The 20,876-nt window shown below is 40.7% G+C and overlaps 1 protein-coding gene across 3 annotated transcripts in view; it reads left to right on the top strand.

The window, feature by feature from the left end:
- Positions 1-20,641, top strand: part of LOC109634836 (pyruvate carboxylase, mitochondrial) — a 259,041-nt gene extending 238,400 nt beyond the window's left edge. For all 3 annotated transcript variants that reach the window (XM_069518208.1, XM_020095553.2, XM_020095554.2), the window contains exons 23-27: positions 4,483-4,657; positions 5,673-5,746; positions 15,259-15,399; positions 15,682-15,783; positions 17,815-20,641. In XM_069518208.1, the coding sequence (XP_069374309.1) occupies positions 4,483-4,657; positions 5,673-5,746; positions 15,259-15,399; positions 15,682-15,783; positions 17,815-17,964 (642 nt within the window). In that variant the 3' untranslated portion in view covers positions 17,965-20,641. The remainder of the gene's footprint in view (positions 1-4,482; positions 4,658-5,672; positions 5,747-15,258; positions 15,400-15,681; positions 15,784-17,814) is intronic.
- The last annotated feature ends 235 nt before the right edge of the window (positions 20,642-20,876 follow it).

The raw sequence follows: 20,876 nt of genomic DNA, 5'->3' as shown, positions 1-20,876 counted from the left end.
CGCACTGACTCACTCGGTCATCGGACACATTTCTAAACTCAGACTGGATAAAAACAACATCATTTGTTCTTCACAAACCCAAATGACGTCAGTGATTGTTTGTGATGTAGAGTGGAGAAATGAGATCTGGTCAGCGGAGAAGCATTCAGGACACATTTTGTTATGAGATATGAGCTAAGGAGGGCTGTCCTCTTGTGATCTTATGTCTCCGGGCAGACTATTACCATGAATGAACACGGTCGAAATGTTGTTCAGCTAAGATGATCATTGTTAGGAAAGCCTGAAAGTCTCAGTAGGTAAACACACACACACAACCACCAAACTTTAGAACTTTGAATCTTTGCCTTTGACACTCCTTCCTCTAATAGAACCAACACACAGCACAAACACAGGCAGGATTTAATGACACGTGTACGTTCAAGTGCAGAAATTCTGTCACATGCTCGGTTACATTTGACAGTTGCGCTTCCCTGTGACTGTGCTGAAAACGGTGAAGAAAACCGTGATATTGCTCCGTCCTCTCGTTTTTTATGTCTGTCTACCTCTCCTGTCTCTTCTCTCCACGCTTGCAAACAGCGAGGGAGATGCTCTCATGTGCATCAGGGAGCAACAGCGTGAAGTCTCCTTGGGAGAGTTGCAAAAAGAAAAGCAAATTTACTACACACTCCCAAAAACATGCTGACATATTGGCATACTTGATACCCCCCCCCCCACAAGAGTCAGACTGTGTTTCTGATGTTAGTCTGTAGAAACAGTGTTTCATGAGGCGTTGTCAATGAGCTGGCTGGTTCCTGACCCAGTCTTCACTTTCTAACAGAGACTCATTATGTCACCATATGTGGCTGAGGCTTCTGTAAACATTTGTGCAGCGCCTGAAAGATCTGCTGCTGATAAAACATCGTTTAAACACGGTTAGCTTTCCTGTTTTCTGACCTGTTTGGATTAACTGTATTAAATCTAGCAATTTGTATTTTTTCTTTGTCTGTCTCATATTTATTGTGAAACTCCCTCTGCTTTGTCATGACTTTATGAACTTGTCTATCCATTTATTTGTGGATTTACTTAGTTGTTGTTTCTTCCGTCACCTTCATCATCAAGTTGTCCTTTCTGACTCTGTCTCTGTACGCCGCTGTGCTTTATACGCTGATTATATTATCAGAACGTTTTTCATTTAGCAGCTCCACCCTCGACAGTCCCACTGATATTTCCCATTTTTCCCATCACCCTCTACCTGTCCATTAATGTCTCTCTGTCTCATGTTTCTCCAAACGTGGCGAGGGAAAGATTCCCATTTAACTAAATGGTGCACATCCTCTGTGTTGAGTCAAATTCTCTGGTTCCAGTTTTATTTTTTAGTTTCAGTCAGCACTGGAATACTTTATGCTGAGATAGGCTGAACTATCTTCAGCATACATGAATGCAAAAGTTTTTTTGCCCATTGAACTTTTTCTCCTGCTACCTCCTGTGTGTTGTAGAGGGAAATATTTGCATTTCAGCTCTTTGGTTTTGCACAATGCATTTTCCATGAGGCTCAGCCAGCTTGCACCATTCATTAGGAATTTTGTCAAAGCTGTAGCTCGCATTATAGTGTTCAAAGCAAATCCTCAGCACATATGTATACGTTTCTTATCTCGGCCAGAAAACGTCAGAGCGTTCCTCTAAAACTCTCCTTTAGATATTCATACCAGGACACCAATGACAATGCACCCTCACTGTTGAATGCACAAACAGGCTTTCTCACACACAGCTTATTGAAAAACTAACTCCCTATCCCACTGATTCAGTTCAATTCAGAGACACACAAATAAAACAATGTGAAGGAAAGCTATAGTAGTGTGTTTATCATGTTCACCTGTGTTTACATCCAGGCTGCAGGTTTAAACCTGATAAATGTTACTGGCACTGAACATTTAGCATCTAAATCTAAGGAATTAGTAATTGCTTAATTAAGAAGAAAGTAAAAGTGGTTTCAACAAAGTAAAAGATAATTTTGTTTATGATATGAATTCTTAAAACAGCTGACTGGAGGCATGAATGCTACTTGTATCTCCTGTGAGAAGTGTTCAACTGAATGATAGTCGCAGGTTAAACTTCCAGAATCAGACTCAGCTATTTTAAGAGTAATGCTGAACTGTAGATCAGTTAAAAAGACTTAGAAGTCATTAAAAACCAGGGTTTATCTTCAATATTCTGGAAGAATCTTTAAAAAATTAAGAATTCTAAACAGAGTTTGGTGTATTTGTCACAGCGGCTGCTCTTTTGGCTCAGGAAGCCGGTGATCATGGGTAATATCTAGCACTCAGTTGTGTTTCAGTTCAGTGAGTGGGACTTACACAGTCACAGCTCTGGCTTTGTTTATTTTTTTATACATGAAAAGCTCTTAATCGCTCGGGAATGGAGCCCAACAGAATAAATCACCATGTGGCTGCAGGGGGCGCTGTTCCTCAGTAAGTTACATAGTGTTGCTTTCATGCATTTGAATTTGGCTACTTCTGGAAGTCCTGATTTGATCAGTGTATTAGCAGCAGTACATCTTCTTGCTCGCAGCACAGAATGATTATTGTTCCTTTATTTAATGTTGATTACATCACATGTTCTTACACACATTCACTTCAGACTGTCACCAAGCTGTTTGCATGAACAGGGAGAACTTTTCAAGACACAAAGTAGTAATTGAGGCATTTCCTCGTCTTTGTTCCGTCACGCTCAGTTCATTTGCAGGGTGGGTGGACAAGGGAGAGGAAAACAACAGAGACAAGAGGACAAAGGAAAGAAACACGGAGACAGTGGGAGGATGATTGCAGTAGAGAGGGAGAGAATAAGAAGGCCATCAGAAAGAGAGTAAATTCAAGAATAAAAAAAAAAAACACCACAATCTCAAAAAGAAATGAAGAGGGAAAAATGTGTGACTGTAATAGAAAAGATGGAATTGTATTGTTGAGTGATTTTCAGAAAAATGAGAACGAGCAAATGACCTTCAAGAGTTTCTTTCCTTCATCTGTTAATGTGGACACACACACACACACACACACACACACACACACACACACACACACAGAGCCACTATCTGTGTGCGTTTACACCTAAACAATCAAGCAGTTGAGGTGTAAGAGATCCTTTAGGGACACAATGCTAATGAGCACGGCATCCAATGAGGCTGCCATCTTTGAAGTGTTTCTCTCACACACAAATGAGTCAGCTATCTTTGAACTGTTAGCTCTGTGACTAATAGCATCGCACTGGCTCCTTTTGTCTGGAGATTTCTACAAGGCACACACAGGCTCTCACTCGTGTGCCGATATGTTCCACAGACACATGAGATATGAAATGCACAGTGACTACAATGTAGCAGAGAGCACACCTTCCAAAACAACGTGAATATATGTACGGGCAGAGTTCACACAGGCGACATGATGATGCACACAGCACTGTACTTCATCTCAAAATGTGTTTTCACTCATTTGCACATTATTGGTGTAGAACATGGCATGTTGAGGTTTGCTGTTAATATTTTTAGGTCTGTTCTGTGACCATGAAATCAAAGTGAACTGAGCTGTTCCAAACCTGTTTTCATATGCAAGGCTAAACTAACTGGGCTAATTGTAGAGATTCCTGCATCGTTACCTCCGTTCCTCTGAGCTTCTTTAGATCCCATGTCATCACAAACTGAGGAAATGTGTGAAAACAAAAGCAAAGCAGGTGCCTTCAGGTGAAAAGCCTGTGTCCTAACATATTATTCTTCACTTGACAATATTAGTGGCCTCAGATGGATTGTCTCTGCAAGTTGTGTCAGATACCAACAACTGTGTGGGCACATAAAATGTCATATCATTAGTCTTATAGTGGCCTCTGAATTATCCTCTTTCTTTCTGTCGGCCTCCTTGTCTTTCTCTCTCCTTTACTATTTCCAAGAAAGGGTGGTGGATGATGTGTATGCGGCACCGCTGCAGTCATTCGTAGGCCTGATGGTACTTTACTGGAGAGAGAAAGATGAATTGGAGTGGGAGAGATGGAGAGAACCAAAGTGGAAATCACTGCAGATCTTGACACAGCAGTGGTGCCACTTTTATGCAAATGTGAAATAACTTGCATTAATAAGTTTTATATTCTCACCGATTCAAGTGCTTCTCTCCCTCTTTCTCCATCCCTCAAAGCAGCTCCCCATGCATCTCTGTTGTCCTCCTCCTCCCACCTAAAGTCTCTCTGTTGCTAAATGATGTGATAGTTTTCAGCATTCATCCAGATGTATAGTCGTGAGGTACAACTTTGAACATCCCACCTGCTTCAGTGTCCCATGGGGATGGTGCGAGTGGGAAAACTCTCAGGAGTAAAACTATATTACTCTGAATAAAAAGTTTTAGCAATCCATTTGTTTCCTCTTTCTTTCTTCTGTCATGCATTCTCATTCCTTTTTAGTGTCACCTCTCTTTCCTTCTCCCTCCATCGTTCTCACGTCCTTTTGTTTTTCACCTCCTGTCTCAGGTGCTGAAGTCTCTCCCCCGTATTGACGGTCGTCCCGGTGCCACGCTGCCACCTCTGGACTTTAAGGCCCTGGAGGAGGGGCTGCGAGCTGCACATGGCGACGAAATCACCCCTGAGGATGTGATGTCAGCAGCCATGTACCCTAAGGTGTTCCAGGAGTTCAAGGACTTTACTTGTGAGTGGCTGACTTGAAAGATGCCAACTTTCAATTAATGAAATATGAATTTCATCAAATTTGATCTGTTATATTCAATAATTCTGTGGGATCTGGTTTGATTGGTGTCTAACATGCACACGCTCCCATTTGTTTTTACTGGGGCCTAAAATGAGCACAAGCCAACCTTTAGTAAGAGACACTCATTATAAAGTTCCAGCAGTTGATAGAGATGTTTTGAATTGTTCTATGTGGAACTTCTTACAAATCACGTTCCCTGGATTCAGGGAAAAGTTGTTGAGCCCCAAAAGGGGGAAACCACACAGAAAACAGCAATCACCTGTCATTCACATGGTGCATTTACATAATGCACAAATAAGACACCAGAATAGCAAGGACTGGAGCTAGAGGGAGGAATCAGCATAACCACAAACTGCATTTTTAAGCAGGTGCGAGTTTGAAGTGCACTCAGCCAGCAGCAGCATGTTCAGGAGTCGGGAGAAGACTGATGCTGGAAGTTTATATTAATAGGACACCTGCTCAATGAGCTAAACATGACTGAAAGTTGTTCAGAGTACTGACAGATTCATGGATTCATGCAAACCTCATTGTTGCTTTGAGCTGCGAGTTTTAATTGGAGTACACTTCCTTTATTTTTTTTCCCTGAACCTGATCTTTATCTCCATTTCTGATGTAGTCAGTGACACAGACAGACATGTAGGTGACACAAGATGATTCTTTGAAACTGTCAAAGTGACCTGCAGTAATTGAGCTGTGGTGAATAAAGACTGGCTGCAGTGGTCCCCTGTATATTCAAAGTCTATTAATATTGAACGTATCGTGTGTCCAAATGCGAATATTAACATCATTAGGCTCCTTAACAATACAAATGCCAAGTGTGAAGCTGATAAGATGAAGAGTTCCACATACTTTTCCACAAACTTCCAACATATTTCTGGAATTAGTCAGATGGATTTTGATCTACAAAGAAAAGTCTGAAATGCTTGTTTTGATATCACATCTGTTTCCTTCTCAGCTAACTTTGGCCCAGTGGATTGTCTCAGCACCAGACTGTTCCTGGATGGACCCAAGATCGCAGAGGAGTTTGAGGTAATCAACTTAATTTCAGAATAAATGTACAACCATGAAACTTTTGGAGCCATGCATACTAAGAATAAGAGCACAATCCATGCTGCAGCAGTGGGACTGATGTTAACAGTGATTTTTGGGATAAAAGAAAAAATGTCATATAAGAGCCAGTATTTTTCTGTTATATAAACTGTGGGTTAGGTTGTTGTTGTAGTTTACTTGTTCCCCTTCACCTTTCCCTGAGCAGTTTGAGATGAATCTATTCATTAATGACGCATTTTCACTTGTTCGATAACATTTATCCACAAGTTAAATTATCGTTAAACATTTCTCACTAATACTGTGATAACACATTTAATTGTATTAGTCATTCATTTACAAATTAATTCAGCACATGAATACATTCAGATGAAATAGCAGTAGCACAAAGCACAGAGCTGATCAGCAGGACATTTTTCCATCACTGCAGATGGCGGAGGTTTGATGCAGTTTGGTGCAGAGGCACAGTGAAGTGCTGATAACACAGTGGGGAGGACGGAGATATTAACACTTTATCAAGGGAGCAACAAACAGCATTTCTGATCCCTTCGGCAATCACATTGGTCTTTCTGCACAGAAAAATCTGATTCATTTTGTCATATAGTGTTTGAGAGCAGGCCAGTGAGAAGCTCCTGAGGGCCAGTACCTCCGACCAAAATATAACTGTTATGGATTTCTAAAGAGTATAGTATTTGTTTACTCTCCAACAGTGAGGCATGTGGCCATGCATTCCAATGAAGGGGAGAAACAAATGAGCTGAATTTGCTTTGCATGCAGACAAATTAGTATGGCACAGAAGAAGCCAGAAAATCAGAAAGTGACGGAAATGTACGTGCAGACATGCGTATAGAGTCAGGAGGAATATTTCACGCCTGCTGTGCTGACTGAAAGTTTGTGTCGGCGCAGGAGACAGCTGCAGAAAAGATGCGTAAATGGATGATTTGAGGAGGATGACAGGAGGAACCACTGATGAGCAAAACTCAAACCAGAGAGAATGTTCTAGTCCAGATTGATTAGTGAATACCAAAGAGATTATTGAAACTACTGACGGTAGCCTTTGCAACACGTGTCAGATCAAAAAGAAATGTGCTTTGCTACTGAAGGAGATGTTGAAAGAGTCTGTCACTCAGTGTGTTATCACATAAAGAAATATTTTTTGTACACCAATCAAAACTAAGTCGTTTTTAGAGGCTATGGCAAAATGTTTCCTGGACAGGGTATTTTAGAATGCAAAGACTTAAAGAATCAAGTGGCCACTTAATTATTAACTGTGTAGAAAAGAAAATCACACTTTTCATGAGACTTTATCTTGGAGGAGTAAAAAAACATAGAAAACCATTAACACTCGACTGAGTGAACCCAGGCATATTAAGATGCAGTTATCACAAGTCTAGTGTGCTGTTCGTGGTGATGCTCTTTTTTATTTAACTTAAACCTGGCACATTTACTCAGTAGGACTCAGTACCTGTGACAGATGGCGACAGTATGGAGCAGTCAAACAGGAGGTGGGACTGGTCAGAGATGACGGCAGCTCAGTACTGACCTCGTGTCGTGGTTCTGCGTGAGCGTTCTTTAAAAGCAGGCACTAATGTTTATGTGAGGGCGACGCAGTAAAACGAGGAGATGAGGCCTGATGTTGTTGGACTCTGATCTCGATGGCAGTGGTCTTAAAGATGTTAATGTTCTTGTTGAAGCGAGGAGTGTAACATCTAAAAATAAAAATGGTAACCTTATGCAGATTAGGTTAAAGGTAATGGTGCTGGCATTCTGCATTGTAATGAATGGATTTGATTTATTTCACTCAATGTACAAGTTGAGAATAGTTTCACATCTGGTTTCTGCGGGGTCTTAAAGTCAATTCAGTCATCTGAACTTCTCGTCCTGAATATTCACACCAGGTCCTGAATACGTTTAGATTGGTGTTGATTACGTTACCATCTAGTTTACGCTTCTTATTTTTTTAAGAGAAAGGTTTTGGCACCACTCATTGTTTGTAATGTATGTGTGTCATAGTTCTTTCTCAATGACACAGATATTAGCACGCTGTAATAAATATTCAAATGAGACATATGTGGCTCTACAATCACCCTGGTTAGTACACTAAGCTTCTGGCTGTGGGAAAGACACCTACTGTCCCAGCTGTGGTTGATCAGGTCACAGTGTCTGTCTTAAGGTAGCCGTGAATCTCCCGTCCTAATCCACAGCCATCTCCAGGATCGTTCCGTTGCCTTGGTGATGCTCACGCCTCTGCTTTTTGCCACTCCAGTGATACAAAGTTGGCTCAAGGCTTTTTAGAGTGATTGCCCCACAAATCCTCTGCATCCAGCCTGGATGGGCATGCATCTCTCCTTCCAGCCATGCTTGTGGCATATCCATGTATTCCTTCCATGGCACTGTCACTTCCACTTGGATGATGTTCTTGGCCTCTGAGACCAAGGGGATGTTTTGCCTTAGGTTGTGACAGTGTGCCATTCTTGTGCAGTGACCAGAACTCCTGGTGGTTTTTTTAGGTCCTGCTGCTAACCTGTTTTCTCAAAAGAGTCTCTCTGTGGAGGCGTGTGCTCGTCTGCAGCTGCTCATTGTGATGCCGATGGCTTCTGCAGTGGGTTGCGGCACCTGACTGTGTCCTGCCACTGAGGCTTTGTGCCCGAGCCCAGGATGTGCTCCAGTGTTTTCCACTTTGGTCCAGGTGAAAAGGTTTAAAGGACTGAGCAGCTCATCACATATACACCACCTGGATCAGGAACTTGATGCACTCGTTATATTTTCCAATCTGTGGCTTGCTCCCATCTCACCCAGGGTCCCTGATGCCTCATACCCACAGCTCTACGCTCCTCTCGTCCTCAATCAGCGCCCTATATAAGGGATATAACGTAGTCAGTTTAAAAGAAAATGGGTCGTGCTAATTTTGCACTCTGTAGTACAGACAGAAAATGTGATATTTATCAGTGCTAGCAGCATAAATCTCCTAAAGCTTTCTTTAAAAAACAGACCTGTCGTGTTCGTGTGACACTCGTGGACTGCCTCCTGCTTTTTATATTTCCTGACTGCAGGAACAAAAACTCAAATTTAAGAACCTCTATCTGAATCAGAAAAATGTCATCACATTCCAGGTGTTTTCAATTTTGGAATGATGTTTACATTTTGCACAGTTCTGTTACGTTCTGAAAGGCGACAGCAGGGATGGTTGAGTCATTGCTCCATTTTCCCCAGCTTTCATTTCTTCAATATTTAATTTTCAAATGTGATTAAATTAAAAAATTCATGGCAACATTAAAGTCGACTTTCCCTTCAGCTTCCTGTTAACTTTAACCATTTTCACACGGCTCCTTGTCAACACTGCATCACTCATAGTCTTATTATTGCCAGTGTTGGTTTAATCCTCACACACGTCATTAATTCATTTCTGCTCTTCTTCTTTTTGTTTCTTTCAATATTTTCTCAGTTATGAGAAACACACACACTGATTTAACTGACAGATTCAGGGCTACCAAAGGCTTCCATGGTTAATTACTGCTTCATGTCACTGCGGCAAAATGGTTCCAGGCTCGTGTTAATTGATTTTTTTAGTATGCGACATGGGAGCATCACTACTTGGCTGCTGTATTATTCTCAAAGAATCAGGACCAGAATTGATTGTGTTGATTTAGTATTGATTGCGTGTATCTAGCTCCGACCCAAAAGATAAAATGACTCCCTACCCACTTTCCTGTCAATCTCTACAGGGTGGATATCATAGGGCATCAGTTGTTGTTGCATTTGTTACATTGAAGAGATGGATAAAGAGAGGAGATAGGAGTCTATAAGCTTTTTTTAGTGAGCTTACCTGCGATTAAAAAAAGTGTGCCTGCTACATTTTGTATAAAAGAAAAAATAGACACACGACGAGAATCAGAGTTCTGTTAAACAGTAAATTAAATATGGTTAGAAGCTGCAGTTCAGTCTGTCAGTGACATTTGTTTTAAATTCCAACAATATACTAAATAGCTTGCTTGAATAAATTGTTCTTGATTTGTTGTTGAGGCTAAATAAACAACTAACACCTTTTTCCTACTCCGTATGCACCTCGCTTTGCTGCTGTTTATCCTAATCTCCCCACTGTTTTTAGAACTTTCAGGCACTCGGCTTTGTGCTCAACCTCAGTTAGTCATCGCCACATAAACAAGCCTTCCCCTGTTGTCATGACGATGGGTACCCCCCCAGATCAGGTCCAATTAGTGGTACCAGGCGAGGAATGGAATGAAAACATGACAAAAAAAAGTGAACTGTCAGAGAAAGCATCAAGTTCTTGTTAGCTGCCGTCTTTTCTTTTACTGTGAACAATTCCACAAGGGCTGAACGAGGCAGCTGCATTCAGAACAATTGATCTCACTGCTGTTATTTGCAATCCAATACATTTTTGCTAGTGTTGTTAATGAGAGTGGGGTCAGGTCATGTGTGTAACTGCATTTAGCTGCATTGATTTCATTGTGTTAAGTGAGTGTTGCATATAGCAGTATTAGTTGGTTTACACCTTTTAATTAGGTGTCCTTGTTAATCCTAATCTAATGCATGTATGAGCATCAAGGTCATAGTTGGTGACTGAACTGCGTTATAGACAGATATTCTTGTGTTTCTAGGATGGACACTATATTCGTAGCCCCTCACTGTGATGTAGTGTGTGTGTTGCAGCAGGACAGTGTCTGAGGACCATCAGAAATAGTAAATGTTGGCTGCTCAAGCACATTTCTCTTTCTGCTCATGTGTGGGAGCCATTGAAATGCTGATTGCAGTAGTCAGAGCACTGAGGAGCCCTCAGGAGAAGAAATAGCACTGAGCAGCTAAAGCAATTTGGTGAGTTTTTAAATTAGGAATGTTTGTAATGGTCGAGTTGGTTTAATTCACTCCTGCATTTCACCTAGAAAACACCTTTCTGAGTTAAATACAGGCATCTGTGTGTGATCTGAAACTGTGTAGACAAAGTGAAAGGCAAACAAAATATAATTTAGGGTTTTGTTCTGGATAAATGCAACAAATTCACAAAACCAAAGTGGTCGTAGAACAAACGGTAACGGTTTTTCTCAGTTAAATGATCTGCAATATAGAATAGAGGATGAAGCAAAGAAAAATACTTTGAGCTTGTGACTGTGAGCCTTAGTTGGCGTTTGTGCTAAATCTGCAGTGACAGCAGCAAAATTCAGCACCTGTTCGTTACAGATGTTTCCTGCAGCAACTGCACCATAAACTGTATACTCGGAACAAAAGCTGTTTATGAGCTCTCGGCATCTATTGTGTGCAGCACACACTGGAAACCTTGATCAAAACAAATTTCAGTACCAAAGCTCTCTGAGCGATGAGCTCGACCTAAAGCCCTAAAGAGTTGTTGTTATGAGAAGTAGATAGGAAAGGTTTTCAAAGTAAACGTTTGGGATTGTGTAGCTCTTGCAAATCCAGGAGAAGAGCTTTATCAGCGAGTGAGCAGCCGGCTCAGAAGATTCCTCTTTGTAGTGGTCATGTCCTGATCATGTTCAGAGTATAAGTTTTTATATGGTAATTTTTTATTCTGTAAAGATGCTTCATTGTTGATTCTTTCTGAGTCGGACAAAATACTGAAGTATGTGACACTGAAATAGCTTCTTTAAGGGCGAGTGCAGACTTTGTGGAATTGGATTGAGATTGTTCAGATGCACAAAATGACACCTACACGTGTGACAGCTCTGTACATCGCTGTCATTCACCCACACATGCATACAACACAAACAGGAGGTAAAAACACGTTGACCTATCTGGCATGTTCTGATGACTCAGCACGGCATTAATCATGTTTGACGAAAATATAAACAGACTTTCACAGACATGGACCCCGTCATACTCAGCCTGTCAGCGCTAATGTGCACAGACACCGACACATAAATCGCTTAACACCGCAGTAATCTCATTACTACACATGTCATTAATAAACTCATGCAAAAGGAGTGATGTGAAATGTAAGGTGTCAGAGATACTGTGGATCCAAGTCAGTGCTGCTCATAAAGTGATTCATAATTTTGATTAGGCTATGATTGATAAGGTTTACATGCTCTAATGTTCAGAAACACATCACTTTCCTCAAACTGTTGCTGCAGCTCCTCTTTCAGCCTTAGTCTGAAATTTCTGGCTTTGGTGCTCGTCTGGGTAAAGCCCAGTCTGCTCTCATTAGCCAGCTCTGCTGTGATTGATCGGCCTCCACTCCCGGTTCACCTGCCTTTGTGTGTGGCGCTGCCATGTTAGATTACCTGCATTAATGTGTTGAAAGAACACAACCCCAATTATTGTCTTGTTCATAGTGAATACATCATTAAAAACTTTAGTGTAAATGTGTGAACTTGGACGATAGGACAGTGAGGAGTTGGCAAACCTGAACTTTTGTAAACGATCGGAGGTGTGTGTCAGTTTGTTTGAGCTTATTTTTGCTAAATTGTTCACAGGTTATTAAATCCAGTTGTTTATTAGTGTAATCACATTGCTCAACCCGTGCTATTGATAATCTTCAGTCCCACTATGTAATAAACAAAGCTACCCACACACATTTTAAACAGATTGCAGTGTTGAAATGGCTTTAGGAAAAAATTAGAAAAGTATAATTATCTTTGGAGCAACTTATTCACAGTGGTATTGCAGTTCAGTCAAGGTTGTGCAACTTCCTTTAAATACACAACACTTTACCTTTATTTACAGACTAACTGTAAGATATACACTTACTTACTACACTTAACGACTGTCTACATGTTTTCTAAGTTGCTGTTTCCCAGAAAGAATGAAATATATGATGAGATTCTATTTAACACAGAGCTGGAACAAGGTTGAACATTAAAGCAGTTAAATGTAATTCTAACAATAGAGGAGGAGGTGTGCTGTAAAGAGTATTTGTATGACCTGTAACATCAGTGTGTGGGAGGCAGGAGTGAGTGCCGAGTGTTTGTCACATTCATTTAAACAAGTGCATGTCAGACAGTGCACTGAAGTTGTCTCTTATCTTCACTGTAAAACTGGCATACACACACATGGCTACGTGTTAAACACTATCATCTACTTGAAGTTCATACATGTGTTGCAGCTCTTCAAAGAGACAGTGTATTTTTCATTGGAGCAGCTGTGAGATGAAGTGTAGATGCCACAGTGTTGGAAAGGGGAAGGCAGTTTTGTTTTTTTGTAAAGAGCTGCCAGGAGTGCGATTAAAAACGGCACAAGCGAGTTCAGTGTAAAGGAAGGTGGAGAGAGATGATGATTGAGTGCCAGAGAGAAAGCAAAGGCATGCAAAGAAAGGTTTTGTTAGCAGCAAAAAAAAAGAGAGGCAGAATGAAACCAAGATCAATACATACCTGCAGCGGTGTGTATTTTCGTCTTAGCACCGAGACTTAGTTTGGAATATCAATGGAGACTCTGCAGCTGAGATGTCAATGTGAAAAACGAAAAGGATGAGAGGGGAAGGGGTGAGAGAGACAGAGAGAGAACAGTGAAAACAGAAGCCGAAAGAGCCAGATGAGAGGAATTAATAATGGCATTAGAGAGACACTGTCCCCAGAAATAGGTGGAGGAACAACAATAGAAAATGGAAAGCTGTGACACATGGGGGGGACTGAGAAAGAGAGCTAGACAAAGAGAGGAAGTTGGACAAATGGGAAAGACGGTAAAAATGAGTTTCCGACTGGTAAGACAAGAGAGAAGAGGCGTGAGATAAATGAAGAGGTGCAGTGGCTGGTGTCGCGGGAAAGACAAGCGAGACAACACAGCGGTGAGCAGAATTGATATGAGAGGGACTGTGTGGTGTTGACACAGACGCAGAGTAATGTCTTTGTCTTTAAACAACACTGTTACAGGTGGCAGGTAGTGTCTTAGTTTAAAGGCCGGAAAATGTTTTTATATCCTCAAATCTGACACGTTGTCTCTCTATCTCTCATATTGTCATTCTGTCTATACCTCCTCTCTCCTTATTTGATGTCTGCTAGCGCTGTAAACACAGATTCACAGAAAATACCCACTCATGCCTGTTTACTACTCTGATGTAGTGAAAGTGCCAACACAAACCGTACGGTTGTTATTTGTTTTGTCCGGGCTTTCTCAACAGATATTATAAATATGGTTTAAAATAATAACTTTATTTATATAGCACCCTTCAAAACAAAGTTACAAAGTGACTTACAATAAAACAGATGATGCTAGTGATAAAATCTAAAACATAAAATGTAGCAAGATGAAATACTAGTTTCAACCATATCTAAATGCATTAGTCACTTTTTGTCGTTACTGCATCTGCTGTTGTTTTGCTACAAATGCTGTTTTTTACTTGTCCCTTGTCACAACTGTACATTATCTACATATTAACCAAGTATTAGCACTGCTTAATCTATTTTGCATTATCCCAGTTTGCATCAGATACATGTCCACTCATAGGTCTACACAAGGGATCTGAGAGAAATTGTCCTGTCAATCCTGTCTATGTCCTCCACATATGGCAGAAGTGACATAAAGTTGACAAACGTTTTGACTTTGATCAACAGTTAATATGCCACACAATAGTCTTGAGAAGAGATTTAAAAGAAGATTGAGAGTTATCCTGCAACATTTTAAAATCCATGTCCGGTGTGAATCGTGACCCATTTATTTATTCATAAATATGTATAAATGCAGTATTAATGTAAGATCACTTGTTAGATGTATCAGAATGTTTAAAAAAAGGTTAAACAGATGTGTTGGAGATACTGTGCTTGTGTTTAAATTTATATTGTCAGTTTCCTTTTAAAAAATGTTGGAATATTTGCAATAATTTGGTCCAGTTCTAATGAATTGAACCACAGGTGTGAAAATGACATTAATTGGTTTTCAATATATTTTGACTCGTCATGGTAGAAAAGAGTTTAGATTATAAAATGAGTAATGGCTGAAATCCATTTAGCTGCTTTAGTTTCATGGTCCTGGTTTTGTGCAAGATGACTCATTGCCACATTGTCATGTCTCACTGGGACACTTGTGACTCATGTGACTAATATGTGAACTTAAAATGTGTTTCATCCGTTCCAATTCAAAACATGATTGTCCTGTCAGATTTAGTTAAACACACCAATGGAAAGCTAATAATCAAAGACAGGGAGTAACGGTAAATGTAGTGAAATGTAAAAAGTGTTTCCAACCATACGATGCCTTATTATTTGATTTATTTGGCTATTTAAATAAAGGGAGGTTAAAAAAGTCCCTTCTCATGGAATGACAACCTTGATGATTTCCTACTCTTCAACAGAGTGCATCCTGGGGATTACTGCAAAGAAAAAAGAAGGAAACATTCTGCTCGTCTCACCCCACTAACTTTTTAATTTCATCAAGCTGTGCAGTCAGTCTTTATTGCTGTAGCTGGACTCACCTCAAAATTCTAATATAAATTCTGTCCCTTCCTCCTTCATCCTCCTTCCATTTTTTCTCCTCTGTCCCCCCCCTCCTGTTCCCTTCCTCCTCCACTCTCTGGCTTTGATTTATCTCAGGTGGAGCTGGAGAGAGGAAAGATCCTCCACATCAAGGCGCTGGCACTGGGTGACCTGAACAAGGCCGGTCAGAGAGAGGTCTTCTTTGAGCTGAACGGACAGCTGAGATCTGTGCTGGTTAAAGACACGCTCGCCATGAAGGTACAGAGGGGAGGGATGGTGGGACGTGATGCAGGGATAGTCGATGGGTTGATGGAGGGAGGTATTGATACATAGAGGGAGGGGGAGGTGTTGACGTAAGAACTGAAGTATGGGTTGATAGATGGATAAATTATGGATGACAGATAGACGTCAGTGCAGCTAAAAACATAGACGGCAGGAGGGAGGAGGATTGTTTGTTGGATAAATGTGAAGTGAGTAAATGACTTGAATGTTTGATTGAATGGAAAGATGAATGCATGAAATCTTTGTCCCTCCACCCAGGAAATGAAGTTCCATCCCAAGGCCCAGAAATCTATCAAGGGTCAAGTGGGAGCACCCATGCCTGGAAAAGTCCTGGAGGTCAAAGTGGAGGTCGGATCCAAGGTCAGTTTATTGTTAGCCTCATCTTTTTCAATAATTCATTTTTCATGACATTTGATAACGTTGGGTTAAAGGGTCGGCTCAATTAACCTATAAACATGGCTCTCAGTGGAGTCCCTACCTCTCATGCCAAACACGTGTGTAAACTCAACCCGAACCCTCGAAATGCAGCAAAATCAGGCAGGGGACGTAACAAGCACTCTGATTGGTTAGAGAGCTGCTATGGTCTCAAAACCCAAGCACGTGATATGAGCATGGAAAGCTTAGAAGAGCTCTGGGCACAAATGTGGTTCCACAAGCACGGGAGTGCGAGCTGGACTCTCACAGAACCTCAACACTTGTTTGCTCGTTCATTTGACTGCTAGGACTTTGGAGGCGGGGACAGTGGCTGATGTTTCCGCTCCTTTGATTGGTCACTTTCAACACCAGCAGTCTACAGTAAATCCTGGGAAAGGCTAGGATCCTATTTTTACTTGTTGTGACAACTGTAGTCGTCAACCTGATGAGGAGCAGGCTACTGAAACCAGACAATCATGGAGTAGGGCAGAAAACATGGAAATGATATTACACAAGGAAGCCCAGGGAGAGAGGATAGACTGGAGGCTGTAATCCCTAAACTGGGAGAGTAGCACCAGGAGACCATCTGAGCTCTCTGTCCAGAAGAGCTCAGTCCTTGGAACAGCTAAGACACTGCCCCCCCCAGTATGTCCAGTGACCAATAAAAAGAGCTGAGACGTCAGCCACTCTCACCGTCTCAAGAGTCAAGTGAACACGTGTTGAGCTGTTCAGAGTGCACAGGTACAGCTCATCACAGCCTCGTTCTCACGGGTCTACATTTGTGCAGGCAGAGCAGAAATGCTGCTTAATGAGGATATTGTCTGCGTGCTCATTTCACGTGCATGGTTTTTCTGTGTGTGGGAGTAATGAATCGCTATAATACCCAGCTAGCTTTTTCCAGGCATTTTGCTTTTAACTCTATTAAAATGTCCAACACTGACATCAAGATTTTTTCTTGCCCAAAATTAATCAAAAAAATCAAACCAGCTTTACATAAATTTACTTTTCTAGTGTAGGCATCAACCAACTCATCTGTTTATCACCAACTAACACAGACGTACATAACCACCCAGCACTGTCCTCTTGAGATTTCTCTCTCATCATCAAATGCAGTGGAAGTGTGTAGTGGTGCCTTTTTAAAAACATTATTACTACTATATGAAATGTAATAATAATAAGAAGAAGAATTTATGTTGCAATGAATCATAAAATCTTTTCATAATTTAACAGAGAAACTCCTGACATCTTATGTCTAATGTTGTCGAACCAAAAAGTCTAAAGGTGGAAAAATTATGACTTTAATCAAACACTCTGATCACAGATGTACTTGTCAGTATTTGATACTGACACACTGGTGATCAGGCCCCAAGGACATGATTAAATTACATTTGTGGGGCTCATTCTAGTGAAACTCCTCCTATAGGAACTCCTCTGTGACTTCTTCACATCATCCAGAGTTATGGGGACGTCATCATTTTTCTATGAGCAGCGTAAATTAAATACCATTCATCTCCACTGCAGTGAGATAGAGGAGAAATCTCAGACCTGTATTTCACAACCACGAAACTACTGGTTGATTATAATGTGTACATCGAGTTGACAGTAGAATATCTCATTCATTTTCCTGTTGACATGTAACAGAGCAGTCTGATGACTCGTCACCATTACGTCCAACTACTTGTTTACTCTAGAATCCAGATTTAGATTTAGATTAAGGTCGTCAGAAAATGCTGTTTACACGACAGTGGTTAATATCATAGTGGTGTACATGTAAATGTAGTGAAAGACATTGACATGAAATCCAAACACTCTGTAGCTTACTATGAGAGTGAGTAGATCAGTCAAAGTGAAAGAACTATAGAGTTGGAGTCTTGGAGTGTACTTTACTTAACCTTCAACTCCAGTTCCTATTTAGTGAGCTGTACATTGAACTGGTGATTTTAATGCTCTGTGAACTTATCTCCATCACCATTATAGGTGGAGAAGGGTCAGCCGCTGTGTGTCCTCTCGGCGATGAAGATGGAGACTGTGGTCAACTCCCCGATGGCCGGCACCATTAAGGTAGTCCATGTCACGGCTGACGCCTCCCTGGAGGGAGATGACCTGATACTGGAGATTGAGGAGTAGAGAGGGCAGAGGGAGGGAGGGGGGAGGTTAGACAATCTGATGTGGGAAATTGTGAGAGGTTGAGACTGTTAGGGGTGGAGCGGGACAGGAACCCTTTAAAGACAGATCTCTTCTGTGGTACTGCAGGACATTGTAACCTCCAGTTTGTATATATTGTGTTCGGTTACACTGGACACACAAAAGAAGCACAGCTCTGCACTTGCCCTGATGTGAGCTAATATGAAGATGCTATATAATAATGAATTTGACGGGAACTCCTGATAATGTCCAAGTTAATTCCTGAGATGTGGTGATAAGTTCCAAACACAATATCACTCAGCACATCTAATGTCCTGTCAAGTTGTTGAAAACCCATATTTTAGAATAAACACTCACTTTACAGTCTTAAATGTGATGTACTACAATGATCTAATCTTGTGTAACATCTAGTTTCCATTTCTATGCTGTAGATGTTACCTAATATATTCAAAGTGAAACTATATTAATGACAACTTAATGTTTTCTTCGTAATCAGTAGGATTCAGGCTGAGGATGTTTTACCAAATAATTTCTTCATATGGGAACAAGACATCAATCATATCAATCTCTGACTTAAGTCTCTGCATTCTGGGAATGTGTGATCACCTTTAGACTCATATTCACCTTTGTGTGGACACAAACTTCAAAAGGTCACATGGGGAGTGAAGAAAATAAATCACATTATTTTTGTCCAACCTGCTTTAAATGATAAATATGTGATGAATATTTTCACAATAAAAGCACAGCAAAGCATATGGCACTACTTCCCATCGACATGGATACAGACAAACATGCCAGAATGTTAGACACTGTATCACAGGGAAAAATGGATCCTGTTTGTATTACTATGAAATGATATTTTAAACATAGGCACACTATGTTTAAAATGTTTCCCCACTTGCGTCTGTCTTTGAAATCTCGAAACAGAGGCAAGTTTAAATGAAGCTGTAGGCCACAGTGGAAACACCAACACTGGATCACAGACGTGATTTTTACAAAGTAACTTGGTTTAAATGTGTCTTTCTGAATCCAAAGGCAGCGGTAAAGTGGCCCAACTAAACCAGTGGGGCTCAATCAGAGTCTTCAAGTGGCTTCTGAGGCCTTTTAAATCGTGCGATGTTGGAAAAGTTGTGAGAGGAGCAGCTTCACTCTCTCTCCTCCTCAGCACAGGCAGAGAGATCATGGGGAATGGTCTTCTGTCTGTGTGGGGATTTTAATGCAAGGTGTAAATGGGATTACATGGTGGTGGAATGGAGGCATGTGGTGTTATTTTCTGAGGCCCTGCTGATTAATTTATGAATTAATTCTCTGTCAAATGATGTGAAATTAGCCGGACTAATAAGAGACTCTCGAGACTCCCAGTAGCAGCTCTCGGATTTATAGTTCTCATGCCTGTTTGCATAAATGAGTCTGTGTTGAAGCAAATTTTAAGACAAGTCCCTGTAATTTTGCACCATCATAGCTGAAATATTCAGACACACGCATTGATGCACAACATTCACACCGACACTCCTCGCCCTTGAGTGCTGCCTGGATCAAACTAAATACACTGCACAATGATGTGGCTGCTTCTCCATAGTAACAGTATTTAACAGCAATGCAGCAGCAGCCCTATCCTGTGGTCAGACGAGATTGTTAAATACTAAAATTAAACTCAGAAGATCAGACTCCACTAGCGTCCCGTTTAAACTATCTGCCAGCCAAACTGAATGTTCTGTGACCAGAGAAAGTAGACAACCCAGAACTGACAACAGCTTATTTTTCCTAACGGTCTGTGTGACTTGGACAGGGCACATTGATCGAGACACACAATTGAACTTGAATCGGTTTGTACTGGATCACTTCCTGATTTTTTGGCATCATTACCTCTGAGTATGTGACCCATTTTGAACTATGCATCGATAACGAGCAGCGACGCCATACTTAATTAGAACACTAGCTCTCCCATGCCTCGCCTGCCTGGCTGCAACATTCGGTGTGAGTCTTTTGAAAGTAGTGGGAGTGTTTGGGAGAGCTTTAATGTACTGGTCCTTCCTGCTCTCTTTTTTTTTTTTTAGCTCATCTCACTTATCTGCTTTTCCTGCCTTTTCATTTAGTTTTCCTCCTCATCTCCCTCTCATCCACTGTGTAAATTTGCACATGTAAGATGTTGGTATCAACTCATGCAATAATGTTAACTGTATTGCAGTGTTTCTCTATGTCTTAGCCAGCAGCGATTCCAATAACTGTGCTTATGACAATGTACTACTATTTAGTGTCTGGAGATTAAAAAAATAAAGAATAAATTAGACGGAAAGTTATTTGTCAGAGCAGGGGATGTTTCTTGAGCTCATCTAAACGTAAACTGTCATGTAGCGTATGAGAAATTTCTTTCTATTGCTTTCATTTTTGTGTTTTTTATTAACTCAACCAAACAGTTTATTCACTCTAACTTTTACGAAAATGTCTGTTGAATTTCTGTCAAATTTTTTTATTTCTTAATAATCATAGTTTGAAATCTTGATTTGAATTTAATTTACTGATGTAGTTTTACGTTTATGTGGTAAAAGTTGTTGTTCAAGGAGCAGAGAGCACAAAAAAAGGGAAACTGAAACTATCAAATGAAAGCAACAGTTATTCTTGTTCTGTCTTTACTTACAAATAAAGTTAACCAACTGAATCCGCCTGTGTGTATTGTATCTGGTATCTATAGCAGTTGTGCACAAAAGGAACTGGACTTGCTTATGCTGCTTGAAGATGTTTCACCTCTGTACCTGTGTTGAGTCATTATGTTAAACAGTCCAACCTTGATTCAGGCGACCCCAGAGTCAACAACATGTTAAACATAAGGACTCAACCCTCAGATCAGTTTAAACTGAATAAGCCTTTTGGACGAGAGTTAAAACATCTTCAAG

Source organism: Paralichthys olivaceus, chromosome 22 (genome assembly GCF_024713975.1).
Source record: "Paralichthys olivaceus isolate ysfri-2021 chromosome 22, ASM2471397v2, whole genome shotgun sequence".
Taxonomy (NCBI): domain Eukaryota; kingdom Metazoa; phylum Chordata; class Actinopteri; order Pleuronectiformes; family Paralichthyidae; genus Paralichthys; species Paralichthys olivaceus.
The sequence above is the reverse complement of the archived record's forward strand: the minus strand, read 5'-3'. Positions and strand labels throughout refer to the sequence as shown.